The 12,196-nt window shown below is 34.6% G+C and overlaps 1 protein-coding gene and 1 non-coding gene across 2 annotated transcripts; both read left to right on the forward strand.

Moving 5' to 3' along the window:
* Window positions 1–1,615: 1,615 nt before the first annotated feature.
* LOC133814855 (ABC transporter C family member 9-like) lies at window positions 1,616–10,376 on the forward strand. Its single transcript, XM_062247765.1, has 9 exons — window positions 1,616–1,685; window positions 4,938–7,288; window positions 7,427–7,513; window positions 7,649–8,293; window positions 8,585–8,749; window positions 9,015–9,309; window positions 9,407–9,625; window positions 9,783–10,022; window positions 10,252–10,376. The coding sequence occupies exons 1-9, from the start codon at window positions 1,616–1,618 to the stop codon at window positions 10,374–10,376; spliced, it is 4,197 nt and encodes a 1,398-aa protein (XP_062103749.1).
* Window positions 10,377–11,919: 1,543 nt separating this feature from the next.
* Window positions 11,920–12,026, forward strand: LOC133820289 (small nucleolar RNA R71). The gene has a single exon (XR_009886709.1). It is a non-coding gene; the product is annotated as a small nucleolar RNA R71 (small nucleolar RNA).
* Window positions 12,027–12,196: the final 170 nt, after the last annotated feature.

The raw sequence follows: 12,196 nt of genomic DNA on the forward strand, positions 1-12,196 counted from the left end.
AGTCTTGAAATGTAGGCTCGTAAAGCGTAAGCTCGAAAATGACAAGCAGTGGATAGACAATTGTACAAATTTTCATGATTCCTGACTTGTTCTTGTTGGTGATCGATCACAAGTTTAAAAGGTTCGAGCTTATGCATCAAGCTCGAAAGAACGAATCTTCTTCGATGCATATGTGTGTTATTCGAGCCTTAGTTGCAAGCTCAAAGATGTTGGCTTCCGAAGATTGAGCTCAATAAAATCACTGACTAAGGAGGAGGATGGCTAGAATAATGAGCTCGAAGTGTTGGTCGATCTCGAAAGGTGCGTAAACTTTGCGTTCGAGGTCAGCAACGTGTTTTGCACAAGACAACTGTTAGGAGATCCCTATTCCTTAAGGATCTGTTGTAATCTGATATTAAATCCCAATTATCATGAGATATTATGTAATTAATGCATTTATTCGTATTTATTTCAAATTTGAATGATTGATTGTAACTTACCGAAATAAGGGGAAGATATTCTGTCAACCAGGTCTATAAATAGCCTGGAAAATTTTATTTGTGGACACGCACAATATTGTACTAAGAATACTATGTTGAATTGCTTTGAAAAAACTTTAAGAGAGTATCACGAATCAATAATATTGACTCGTGGACAAGGCAGATTTTAACTGCTGAACTATGTAAAAGTCCTACTTTTCTTTCTTTATTTCTTAAAATATTTGTTTAGTGCTCTTCAGATTTAAGTTGACGAAAAACGGCGTTAACAATAATAAACTTATCCATATATAAGTGATATATCAAATGTTTTGGAAGTATAATATAAAATAAACTTTTATCATTTATTAATATTTGATGAAGATATTTAACTTAATTTACTAAAATAATATATTTAATAATAATTAATTAATTAAAGTGGGTGTAAAGAGAAAAAGATGGCTATACCTCACGCCCTTAAAATTATATTATGATATTTATATCAATTTGTTTTAGAAATAAAGTCTTACACCAATTGGATATAAGTTGGAATACAATCATGCACTTAAATGACCTTTCTATTTCAATTTATAATAATTTGTATGAAAATTATTTGTAAATAATTAATTAATATGAAGAGATGGATGAATATTTGAAAAAGAAATAAAAAGGTCTATAATTAATGCTGAAAATCAAATCGGAAGTCAACTTATTAAGATCATTTTTAAAGGATATTCCTTTTACTTAGAAGAATTTTAAAGCAACTTCATACTTATTAAATGCACCGAAGATTTGTATTTTTGTCCAAAAGTCGCCCGGAGTATATAAATAAATTAATATTAGAGATTTTGTACTCTGGAGACATTTCATCAATTCCAGTTCAAACAGCTCGAGGTTGGGTCACTAAGTCTAGATAGCGTGAGATCCCATAGATCATCCCAAAGGCCAGTGACGTGTCTTCCAGATCGTCTTAATTAGGTTTTGAGCATCACTTGAGTCAGATCGCCATTCGCGTATAACCTCTAGTCTGACGATCACATTCAGCTCTTGGTGGAAGAATTCCCATAGACTCAGAGGTTCATTGTACACAGTAAATGATTGTAAAAACCCTTGACCAGGAGCGGAATCACGATCTGCTTAATGCATCCCTAGATCTAAGAATGGCGAGAAGAATCACAGATACGGCTCGCTCATTATCTGGAAAGGGTGATACATTACTTCAACTCAAAGGTTAAGGAGCGAAGAATTGAACTGGGATATTTGTGCTTAGAAGGGTATTCTTGGCTTCAGGTGCTCATTACTCTAGGTCCCAAAATTATCTTCTAAAGGGTTGTAGCTCCGCTCACCCTGCAGCACAGGTCGTGCATAAAACTTGGAATCCATCAAGATACCATAGCTCTTCATTATTTTGTTCACCTGGGGCATCGAAGTTAAATGAGAGACTATCCTCTTGGCCTCAAAAAAGTTGTTTTCATTTACCTCGACCTCCCTCTCAACCACTTGTCCAAAGTGAGGGATGGGGATTTTGGAAACCTATTCATCTTGGGAGGAGGAACCTACGATAGCTTTTCCTTTCTTGTTGCTCATTTTTAATGTTCTTAGCTCGCCTGGTTACAAAATGACTAGTTAGAGGCAAACAAGTGATGTAACCTAGTTTTAAGAACATGGGAAAGGGCGGCCTAAGGATTAAAGGCTTCACTAATTGAACAAAAGCTTATACGGGCTAAAAACGTATCTAAAACCCTAATATGTGTATCCACGCGTGCCCCCAATTCACTCGCCCTAATCTTGGGAAGTACTATCACCTCGAAAGTCGCATGTCAGAACGGTGGTTTTGAAAGGCAGTTTTAATGCAAAACCACCCCAGAACCGTGTCACTTAAGCTACCCGATTTCAAGCCTAAAACCCTTAAACTTTTGGCCTAAATCACTATTTTTCAACCTCTAAACCTAGAAAAAACCCAAAATTTTTCCTATTTTGTGCCTTACATTCTATCATATTGGGTCTTATAAGATGGCTTATCTACCTCGGCGTACCAAAACCCAACCGAATCACATACATAACCAAAATAAAAAGGAAAGAACTCGAAAACTTCATAAACATGTACATAAATGAGTATAAGAAGTTTAAAATAGAGAAAAAAAATACTTACGATTTGGCTCTTGATCGAGGTGTGGAAGAAGAAACAAAGAATGTTGAAAATTGTAGAAAGCCTCTTGGAAACAATCGCCAAAGAAAGCTCTGAATACTAGAGGGTTTCTGGGAAGAGAGAAGAAAAGTAAATTAAGGTGTGCACGTTTTGGAAGTAGAAAAGCCCCTGCTGCGCGTTTCAGAAGTGACGTCATCCACGAGTAGGGACTTGGGGGGAAAATGTTGTACCCTTAAAATATGAGCACAATCGTCTTGTTCGAGGTACAGCTGGCAAGCAATAAATGAAGGGTTACTGTACTCTAGGGACATTTCATCAATTCCAGTTCAAACACCTTGAGGTTGCGTCACAAAGTCTAGATAGCATGAGATCCTGAGATCGTCCCAAAGGCTTGTGACATGACTTCTAGATCGTCTTAATACGGTTTTGAGCACCACATGAGTCAGATCGCCCTTCGCGTATAACCTCCAGTCCGAGGATCACATTCAATTCGCAGTGGTACTGTGCATGCATAAGGAAGAATTCCCATAGACTCGGAGGTTCATTATACACCATAAATGCTTGTAATCGTTATATAGTAAATGCCCGATATTAAAACAATTAACATATTTAAGGAATCATGTATTTGAGAAGTTACCAATTCTCGTGAGTTGCCAAATATTGTACGGTTACCAAAATTTTTCCATCAACCCCCTATAAATATGGAGGGAATTGACAGTAAAAGGGACCGAATTTTGTATGCAAAATATAGACTCGTGGACTAGGTGGATTATAACCACTGAACCACGTAAAATTTCTTGTGCTCTTATTTTACGGTTTACAAAAAGCCTAATCATCTTTTTTTTTTTTTTGGATATTGGCAGCGAAAATAACCATTTTTTTTTTCAAAAGTTACACTTTAATATCCAAATATTTTTTTTGTGGTAATAATACATAAATCTACAATTTTTGTGCAACCGTTAGTACTCACCGTTAACTGCCGTTAAGTATCCACGTGCACATTTTTATACTCGTAAATTTAGGTATTAAAGTGTAACTTTATAAATGATTTGGGTATTATCGCCACTAATATCCCCAAATTCTTTAAATACTATAAGAATCATTTAAAATTTTAAAAAATCTAAAAGATTGTTAGAAAATAATTAATAAAACTAAAATTTTCAAATTCAAAACAACCCAAATTAAAATTGAAACTCAAAATCATTCCAAAATCCATATTATTAATTAGCTTTTAATAATGTTTTAGATTTTTTTAAATTTAAAGTTATTTTTATAATATTTAAAGAATTTAAATGATTTAGTCTAAAATCATCCCAAAATCCATGTGTGCCATATGGATACTTAACGGGCAGTTAACGGTGAGTACTAATGGTTGCACCAAAATTGTAGATTTAGGCATTAACGCAAAAAAAAAAAGGGTATTAAAGTGTAACTTTTGAAAAGATTTTGGTATTATCGCCGCCAATTAGACTAATAAAAATGTGTCACGTGGATATTTAACGAGCAGTTAACGGTGAGTACTAACAGATGCACAAAAATTATAGATTTATGTATTATTACTGCAAAAAAAAAAAAAAGATTTGGGTATTAAAGTGCAACTTTTGAAAAAAAATTGGCTATTATCGTCGCCAATATCTTTTTTTTTTTTTTAGATTTCTTAATCTACTATTGGCGAAAAACCGTGTCAACAATATATATTTCTAACATCGATAAAAAATAAAATTAAAGTTCTAAATGAAAAAATAATTTAATTTTATATAAACTAAATAAAATTATAACAAATTTTATTTAATTACTTAATTTTAAATAAAATTAAATAAACTTTTTATGTTAGAAATTTCAAATTATTTTTTTATTTTTATAAAAAATTTCATATAATTTTTTCATGTTAGAAATGTATATTTTTAATTTGTTATTAATTAATTAAAATTAAGACATAATTGGTGTAAAATGTGACTTTAACAAAAAAAATTACTTAATGACTTAAGTGCAACATTTGAGACTACTTACAAATTTTTACCATAAAAAAAATCTACTTAGTTACAAGAAATGTAACCTTTAAGACTATTTACTAATTTTTATTACTTAGTGATTTAAATTAAACTACTTTCTCATTTTTTTGCGGCAAATTTCCCTTTATAAAATAAAAATTGTTAGAAGGCTTGTTAGTTGTTAGATGATAAAGTAAATTCTAAAGTACATTATTGCATGTATGTACAAACATTCTCATCATATTCTCGTATTTGCAACAATTTATTAATTAATAGCGTGAATGAAAGAGAACAGCAAGCAGAAAAAAACTTGAGCTTTACTAGTTTTGCCATGTTTGCCAGATGTTCAACTTCACTTTACAAAAATATGGTTACAGCGGTTTGCCTGTTTAGCTGAGCACATCAACATAGCGGTGCAACTAGGTGTTGTTGGAGTGTTTTTACTTACTTTGGTAGCAAAAACCATTGGACTTGCAACAAACCATGTGACAATGATTAAAGATTTCGAAGGATCAAATAAGTTCTTAAGGCCAGTCAGATTCAGTCTCACTTGTAAACTAAGTATAGTTTGCTGCCTTGCTTTAATGGTGACTCATGTCTTAGTGCTCCTTTTACTGGTAAATGGAAGTGGGACTTATTGCTCTGAAAATGTTCTAGTTTTCGCCTCAGAGACTCTTCAAGTTGTATTGTGGGCCACATCGTTGATTGAAGTTTATGATGTGATGAAGAATAAATTGATCAAGTTCCATTGGCTACTAAGAACATGGTGGGTTTTGAGTTTCATTATGTCCATGACGGGAGGGGCTATTGAAACACACATAAGAATCATGAATCATGGAAAGCTTAGATTGAGAGATTATGTGAATCTCCTTGTTGTTCTTCTTTGCACATGCTTATTTGGTATTTCAATTAGAGGAAAAGCATGCATAGTACACGACTTAAGTGGCATCACTGATCCACTGCTCAACGATAAAAGTGATAATGAAGAACATTTAGATGATAAAAGGGAATCTCTCTATGGGAAATCCACTCTTCTCCAACTCATTACATTTTCTTGGCTTAACCCCTTGTTTGCCGTTGGATACAAGCAACCACTTGAACGAGAAATGATACCAAATGTTGATATGATGAACTCAGCTGCATTCCTATCTAGTTCTTTTGATAAGAGCCTCAAGTATGTTAGCGAAAGAGATCAAAGTGCAAACCCGTCAATCTATTGGACTATCTTTACATTTATTTGGAGGAAGGCAGCAATGAATGGATGTTTTGCAGTAATAAGTGCAGCAACCTCATATGTAGGTCCGTATCTTATTAATGACTTTGTGAGTTTTCTAAGTGAGAAGGAAGCTAAAAGTGCTCACAGTGGGTACTATCTAGCACTAGCATTTCTGGGAGCTAAAACAGTTGAGACAATAACACAAAGACAGTGGATTTTTGGGGCTCGCCAACTAGGCCTTCGTCTCAGGGCTGCTTTGATATCTCACATATACAAAAAGAGCTTAGTTCTTTCAAGCAAATCTCGCCAAAGTCGTACCAGTGGAGAGATAATCAACTATATGAGTGTGGATATCCAAAGAATAACAGACTGTATGTGGTTTATCAACATGATTTGGATGTTGCCTATTCAAATTTCCTTGGCAATCTACATTCTCTTTACAAATTTAGCATTGGGATCTCTGGTTGCACTAGTTGCAACATTGATGGTATTGGCTTGCACTATACCAATTACTAAATTCCACAAGAAATTTCAATCCAAGATTATGGGTGCAAAAGATAACAGAATGAAAGCCACTTCAGAAGCCCTTGGTAACATGAAAGTACTTAAACTTCAAGCATGGGATACACAAATTCTAGAGAAATTGAAAGCATTAAGGAAAATAGAATACAATTGGCTTTGGAAAAAAACAGGGTTGAATGCAGCTACTTCTTTCATTTTCTGGGGATCACCTACACTTATCTCTACAGTCACTTTTGGCTCGTGTATTATGATGGGGATTGAACTCACAACTGGAAGAGTTTTAGCAGCACTCGCCACCTTTCGAATGTTACAAGACCTTGTATTCAATCTACCTGATTTGCTCAATGTGATGGCTCAGGGAAAAGTTTCCGCAGATAGAGTAGCTTCTTTCCTTCATGACTATGAAATTCAACAAGACGCCATTCAGTTTGTTCCCAAAGATCAGACAGAGGTGGATATTGAGGTCCAAAATGGAAAATTCAGCTGGGATGCTGAGTTAGAACTACCAACTTTGGATGAAATAAATATGAAAGTGAAGAGAGGAATGAAGGTGGCTATTTGTGGGACTGTAGGGTCTGGAAAGTCGAGCCTACTTTCGAGTATTCTTGGAGAAATGCAAAAGATTACAGGAACAGTCAAGATTAGTGGCACAAAGGCTTATGTTCCTCAGTCTCCTTGGATACTATCAGGAAGTATTAGGGAGAATATCTTGTTTGGGAATGAGTATGACAACTCCAAGTATGAAAAGACAGTAGAAGCATGTGCTTTAATGAAGGATTTTGAGTTGTTCCCTTCTGGGGATCTAACAGAAATTGGAGAGAGGGGGATAAACATGAGTGGTGGTCAGAAGCAAAGGATACAAATTGCCCGTGCAGTTTACCAAGATGCTGATATATATATACTAGATGACCCTTTTAGCGCTGTTGATGCTCAGACAGGCTCACAACTCTTTCATGTGAGTTTATTTCTCTGATTTTTTTATTTACATTGAATGATGTCATACTAGCAAACATTTACTCCATTTTTTATTTTATTTTGAAGTTATAAATGGGGGAACCTTATACTAACTACATACTTGCATATGTTTACCTAGGACTGCCTCATGGGAATACTTAGAGAAAAGACCATACTTTTTGTTACTCACCAAGTTGAGTTTCTTCCAGCTGCGGACCTTATTCTGGTAAGTGGTAAGACGTGACATAAGTTTTCTTTTGTAGTGAGGAACCTTACAAGATTAAATCAACTTTTCAAATTTAGCATGTTTCAAAGAAATTTAGTATATCCATTATGATGAATTTAACTTATGTTTAAACAGGTAATGAATAATGGAAAAATTACACAAGTTGGAACATTTGAAAAGCTTTTGCAGGAAAATGTAGGATTTGAAATCTTAGTTGGTGCTCATAGTCAAGCTCTTTCATCGATCCTCAATGTAAAAAATGCTACTAAGACTAAACAAGCACTTGAGAGTGAATTGACAACAGGTTCCACAACTAATTCTGTACATGTACATGCACCTCGCGAATCAAACCACAATACCTTTCCCGAGATAACAGAGAAAGGAGGAAAGCTAGTGCAAGATGAAGAACGAGAAAAAGGAAATGTCAAAAAAGAAGTTTATTGGAATTACTTAACGATTGTAAAAGGTGGATTCTTCATTCCATTCATACTTTTGGCACAATTATCATTCCAAGTACTACAGATAGCTAGTAACTATTGGATGGCATGGTGTTGTCCTCCAACAAGTGGAACTGAGCCTCAAATAGGAATGAACTTCATACTATTTGTTTATACACTGCTTGTGGTAGGAGGCTCACTTTGCGTGTTATTTCGAGCTATGCTAGTTGGAGTTGCAGGACTTTGGACAGCCCAAGAACTTTTCAGTAACTTGTTACATAGCGTATTTCGAGCACCAATGACATTTTTTGATTCAACTCCAACAGGAAGAATCTTAAGTCGGGTATTTTTTTATTTATTTGTAGGTCTAATATAACATCATCATCATGTTGTCTATAAATTGCATGGGAACATGCTTGATAATGCAAACATAAAAAGCAATGCAAAATTGTTAAAAGTGGAATTATTGTTAATGACCTAATATTACACCAAAAAAGTACAAAACTTGGTCATATTATTTGTATGCATTCCTTGATAGCTTTTGGACATTAGAAAGTAGTGACTAATGAATAAATATTGAAGAATCTAATATTTCTTAGTAACTTGAGTGACTTTTGATTGCTTTATAATACAGGCATCTACAGATCAAAGTGTTCTAGATTTGGAAATGTCAAGAAGGTTTGATCGATGCGCTTCCTCAATAATACAGATGCTGGGGACCATTGCAGTAATGTCACAGGTAGCGTGGGAAGTGTTTGTCGTGTTCATTCCTGTAACTGCAATCTGCATATGGTACCAAGTAAGTTTTTAATATTTGTTTTTAAAAAAATAATGAATAAATTTATTATTTTTTTGTTTCTTACATATATCGCCTTTAACTTTTGAACAACTCACGTTACACATGTATTAACAATATCTTAACCAAGGGTGCTTGAAGCTAACAATAATATATATTAAAACAAAGCTCATTTTCAATAAAATCGATTAGATCGTACTTTTGCGGTTTATTTGTTGATTTTGGATTATATCGGTATTGATGAAATGATAATTTCCAATGATTTTAGCGATATTACATACCAACAGCTAGAGAACTTGCACGGTTAGAAGGAATACAAAGAACACCAATCCTCCATCACTTTGCTGAATCATTATCAGGCTCTTCAACAATTCGCGCTTTTCAACAAGAAGACCGCTTCATTGCTTCAAATCTTTCTCTTATTGAAAATCACTCAATGTCATGGTTTCACAATGCAGCAGCAATGGAATGGCTTTCTTTCAGACTAAATATACTATCAAACTTGGTTTTTGCATTCTCATTGGTTTTGTTGGTGACACTACCAGAAGGGATTATTGATCCAAGTGAGTATATATCATCACACAGTACTTGTTATGCTACCTAATGCCTACTCATAAAAAATAATGTCAACAATCTTTTAACAAATTAGTTCTTTTTCAGGCATAGCAGGACTAGCTGTAACATATGGAATAAATTTGAATGTTTTGCAAGCTTCGGTTATTTGGAACATATGCAATGCAGAAAATAAAATGATTTCAGTTGAAAGAATTATTCAATACTCAAATATTTCTGTTGAAGCATCTTTATCAATTGAAGATTGCAAGCTACCAACCAACTGGCCACAAGTGGGAACAATTTGCTTTAAAAACCTGGAGGTAAGCTTCTATTAAATCATAAATATAGAAGAAAAGAATGAGTGGAAACTACTTTGCCTTGTTTTTTATACTATGCCATCCATGCTACATATGATAATTACAAACTCTGTCTTCTCTATTAATAATTGTTGATCATTGATGCAAATTTACACATATGATAGTGGTTGAAAATGGAGAAAATTGGAGCGTGGGCCAAAGGCAATTGTTTTGTCTTGGAAGAGCCTTGCTAAAGAAAAGCACCATTGTAATACTGGATGAAGCAACTGCATCAGTGGATTCTACCACTGATGGTGTAATACAAATTATCATTAAAGAAGAATTCAAAGAGAGGACGGTAGTCACAATAGCTCACAGAGTCCATACTATTGTAGAAAGTGATTTCGTTTTGGTTCTAAGTGATGGTAAGTGCAAACATAATACTAACACCACACATGCCATGCCATCATATAAAACCAAAGACATATCCTATGTGGAAAAAAAAAAGAAATTTTTTTTTCTTGGTGACATCAAAAACTTATTGGCTAGACTCTATAAAACAAATTGATTTTTGGAAATGTAAATACCACTAAAATTACACTATAGTTGTTGGGAAAATTAACTTTGAGTTTGACATAAAGTTGTATGTGGCAGGAACGGTTGCAGACTATGATACACCATCCAAACTACTTGAGAGAGAAGATTCCTTATTCTCTAAACTTGTGAGGGAATACTCTATAAGGTCCAAGGGTTTCAACAAGGTAGCCAATTACAAATAATCTTTGTTCAATTATCATGGATTATATGTGAACTACCACATAAATATGCTTGATAGTGTGCGAATAAGGTAGTAATTCATTTGAAAAAAGAAACTTCATTGAAACCATAACAAAACGAGTTAGCTAGTCTATTTAACAAGTTTTGATTCTATATTTCACCAATCAAAATAAAAAATAGTTGGCATGCATAATTCACATGGTCTTCATCGTCTTCGTGATAATGCTTGAGTTTATGCTAATGAAGTCGAAAGATAGACCATTTCTCTCCTTTTAAATAATGAGGCCACAAGGAAAAACTTTTGTAATTGTAAAGGGCTCCATCCACCTTGATTTGAGCTTTCTTGGTAAAGACATAAAACTTGAGTGGACAAGCAAGACGTGTCGTCCTAGTAACAAATTCATTCTGTGGCACTACATTCCTCTGTAAGCTTCATCGTCTCATAATCCTCAAACTTTCTTTTCTTTGACATAACCTCCTTCATAAACTTGACATAATTTGGCATTTTCTCAAGAACATCAGCAAATGGAATGTTGATGTTAACATTATTGAATATCTCTAAAAACTTTGCAAATTGCTCATCAAGTTTCTTCTTTAGGAATCTTTGAGGATATGGTAATGGAGGTCGATACATAGGAATGTTTTGTTTCTTCATTGTTGGGATCTCATTAATACTTTTCTTTGCTGCTTTCTCCTCTTTTTCAATTTCTAGTACCACTGGCTCACTTTTTATCTTGTTATCCACCATTGGCAAAAAAAAATTATCCCCAGTCACACCCCTTCAATCTCCTTACCACTTCTCAAATAAATGGCTTCACATTGCTCCTTGGGGTTAAATTTTGTGTCATTAGGAAAATTCCTTTGCTGCTGAGAACCAATAGTAGTTGCCAATAGTCCCACTTGGACCTCTATGGACTTCGTTGTAGCCCTCATGTTATACATATGAGTTTCAATATTATCCAACCTCGCTTCATTCTTATTAAATCTCTGGTTGGTCTCCATCATAAAAGTACCAAAAATTTCTTCCAGAGATTGCTTCTTCTCTGCTTGTGGCTAAGCATTAAAACTAGGAAATGGTTGCAGGACATTCTTATTGTTGGCATAAGAGAAGTTCTCATGATTCCTTACCCTGGATGATAATAATTTGGCATATTGTTAGCCCAGTAGTTGTGGTTGTAATTGCGGTTAGACACATATTGTGTTTGCTCTTGATTCAAACCAACCCCAGACTGTGATGCAGCAGCAACAACAGTTTCATAGGTTGATTTACTCCGTTGTATTCTTAAAGCAGCCACTTGTTTAAATAGAGCAGAAATTTGAGTTGCTATATGTGTCATAGGATCTACTTCCAATAAACCTGCTACCTTTTGAGGCATTAAACGCTCATTGGGCCATTGACAACTGTTAATAGTCATCTCTTCCATCAAATTAAAGGCTTCGTTGACAGTTTTTCCCAATAATGCATCTCCAGCAGCAACATATATTATAGTCCTGGTTGGACCATTCAACTCATTGTAGAATATCTGCACTTGCATCCAATTTTCATAACCATGTTGGGGGCAGCGACGTAGTAAATCCTTGAACCGCTCCCAAGACTCATAGAATGGTTCAAATTCAAGTTGTCTGAAATGATCTATATCACTTCTTAATTGAGCAAGTTTTGATGGAGGGAAAAACTTCACTAGAAATTTTCTTGCCATTTCATCCCATGTAATAATGGAGCCTGGTGGTAGAGATTGCAACCAACTCCTTGCTCTATCGCTTAGAGAGAAAGGAAAGAGACGCAACCTAATGGCATCATTAAAATACCATTCATCTTCAC

Source organism: Humulus lupulus, chromosome 2, assembly GCF_963169125.1.
Source record: "Humulus lupulus chromosome 2, drHumLupu1.1, whole genome shotgun sequence".
In the NCBI taxonomy this organism is placed as follows: Eukaryota; Viridiplantae; Streptophyta; class Magnoliopsida; order Rosales; family Cannabaceae; genus Humulus; species Humulus lupulus.